General features: G+C 62.9%; 1 protein-coding gene across 1 annotated transcript; it reads right to left on the reverse strand.

Annotated features, from left to right (window-relative positions):
• Positions 1–410: 410 nt before the first annotated feature.
• LOC132583894 (cyclin-dependent kinase 5 activator 1-like) lies at positions 411–1,365 on the reverse strand. The gene is given in 2 exon segments (XM_060255632.1): positions 411–861; positions 863–1,365. Coding segments are annotated over 2 exon segments (912 nt in total). The 5' UTR covers positions 1,343–1,365; the 3' UTR covers positions 411–429.
• Positions 1,366–2,358: the final 993 nt, after the last annotated feature.

Below are 2,358 nucleotides of genomic sequence, written 5' to 3' on the forward strand. Positions count from 1 at the left end.
CTCCTCTCCTGTATTCTGTTGTGAGGAATTAAGTGCAAGAATTCGCCCCCCACCCCACTCCACGTTCACAGATCTTTTAGGCAAAAGGAAGAGGTGCAGGGATGCCCTGGCCTTGCGTTGCAGTGCCCTTCCGGTGAGGAAGCTGCGTCCACCCAGTGCCATGAACAGACAATGAAACAGCTTCAGCGATCCACCATCAATTGTCTCCACCTTGGCTCCCACCCCCACCCCACCCCGTCTTCGTTTTTAAACAAAGCTTCCAAGAAGCCAAGCTGAGAAAGGGCAAGAGGAGACCGCGGCTTGATGTCCTCTCTCAGGCCCATCCGACCTCACGTTTTGTGTCCCGGCTCGTTTCGAAAACAAAAGCAACATTAAAAAAAAAAAGAAGGAAAAAATGGTCCAGTTCCTTCCTCCTCCAGACGGGCCAGCTCACCGGTCCAGGCCAATCAGCAGACGGTTCTTCTCTTCCTGGCTGCTCTCGTTCTTCAGGTCGGCGAAGACCTGGGTGAAATAATGCGGATCGGCGTTGATCTGCAACATTTTGGGGCTCATGAGGTTAATGATGGACAAGCAGCGATCCCAGAAGGCCTCCTTGCAGCTCTCCACCAGGAAAGGCTTGAGAGGGTAGGAGATCTCGTTGCCCATGTAGGAGTAGGAGAGATAGAGGCAGGTCAGCAAGACGGCCTGCAGTTCATGGTCCGTGGCCACTTCCGAAGAGATGACGTCCCGGCAGAGCATGTACAGAAAGACCACGTTGGCCGGAGTGATGAAGCCTTGGTCCTGCCAGCCCTGCAGCAGAAGGGAGCGGTCCACGCTCCGGAGCCACAGAACCGGGTCAGTGGGGGAGAGGTGCTTCAGCCGGGTAGCACCGCCTGCAGAGGAACTCCCCCAGACACCGCAGGAGCTCGCTGGTGGACGCTTGGACGATGACCCTCTTGGGGGTGCCGGAGGTGTTGGAGTTGGGGGCCTTCTTGACGGAGGAGAGGGCGGCCTTGGACGTCGAGAGCTGGTTGTTGGGGGCCGCGGGCTGGGCGCTCTGGGGCTGGGCGAAGGTGGAGAGGTTGGCGCAGGAGAGGGACTTCTTCAAGTTCTCGTTGTTGAGGTGGGTGACGTTGTTCTGGTAGCTGCTGTTGGGCTGCACCTTCTTGGAGTTCTTCTTCTTGGCCGAGACGGCCACGATGCGCTTCCAGGGCAGGACCGAGATGAGGGAGTGGCGCTTGAGGCTCTTGTCCTTGGCGTTCTTGCTGTTCTGGACAGCAGTGTAATGGCCCACGGTCGCCGAGCCATCCTCGAAGAGGGTGGCCTTCCGGTAACTGGGCGACAGGGACAACACCGTGCCCATGGTGCTGCGGGCGGAGGGCGGGCGACCGGCCGCTGGATGCTGCTGTCAGGGAGTGTGGGGGGGAGGCGCTTCAAGCCCCCCCCTCCCCTCGGCCCCTGCCTTTCCCTCTCGGATTCAGACCTGCCGGAAAAAAAAGAAGCAAAACCGGGTCAGGGGAGGTGCCTGTGGAATGCCCCCTTGCCCTATGGTGAGGCTGCAGAATCCTTCCCCTGCAGCCTACTCTGGCGTCCACCTGATCCCGAGCGGACCTTTCCTCTCCCCTTCCCCTATTCTCCTGCCCTGCTCAGCTGGAATCTCATGGCGTCTGCTGCCAACGCAGGCATCCCCTAGCGAGGCACAGCAAGGTCAGCTTCTCTGGCTGGCCTTGGGGTATCCCCAAACGCCCCCTTGCCCTGCTGGCTCGCGATTCCTTTGGCAGGAAGTCTGCCAGGTGACCTTGGGCCGGTCTAGCCTACCCGCCAGGGTGGTTGTGAAGGATACAAAGGAGGAGCGAGGAGGCTGACGCCGGCTGCCTTTTGGAGCTCCCAAAGGAATCCTAGCTATAGATCGACATGCCCGTCACAGCCCCCCCCCCAGCAAGGGTCCACGGGGAGGGGCTCTGGTCCCCAGCCTCCGCCTGGTTCTACCTGCCCGTGGGGTGGCTCCCCTTTGCCGCATGAGGGCAAAGGCGCGAGTTGCCCCTGCAGGGCCTTTGGGGGGGCCAGCCCCGCAGCTCCCACGCCCGGCAAGGTGCCCACGCAGCCCCCCTCCCCTTCCAGGCATCCAAGCGCGGCGTCCAAGCCTTCCCTCCGCCCGGGCTCTCCCTGCAGCAGCCCAGCCCCGGGCTCCCTGGGGGGCAGCGCCCCACTCCTCCCAGCCCTCCCTCCCTCCCTCTCCCCCCCCCCCAGGCGCGCTCCCGGGCTCCGGGGCTGGCCGGGACCCACCGCAGTGCGCGCTGCTGGCCTGGCGCCGCGGCTTCTGTCCAGGGTCCTGCAAGGCTGCGGCGGGCGGAGGCGGCGGGGCCGGAGCTCTCGGCC

The sequence above is a fragment of the Heteronotia binoei genome, chromosome 15 (assembly GCF_032191835.1).
Source record: "Heteronotia binoei isolate CCM8104 ecotype False Entrance Well chromosome 15, APGP_CSIRO_Hbin_v1, whole genome shotgun sequence".
Lineage (NCBI taxonomy): Eukaryota > Metazoa > Chordata > Lepidosauria > Squamata > Gekkonidae > Heteronotia > Heteronotia binoei.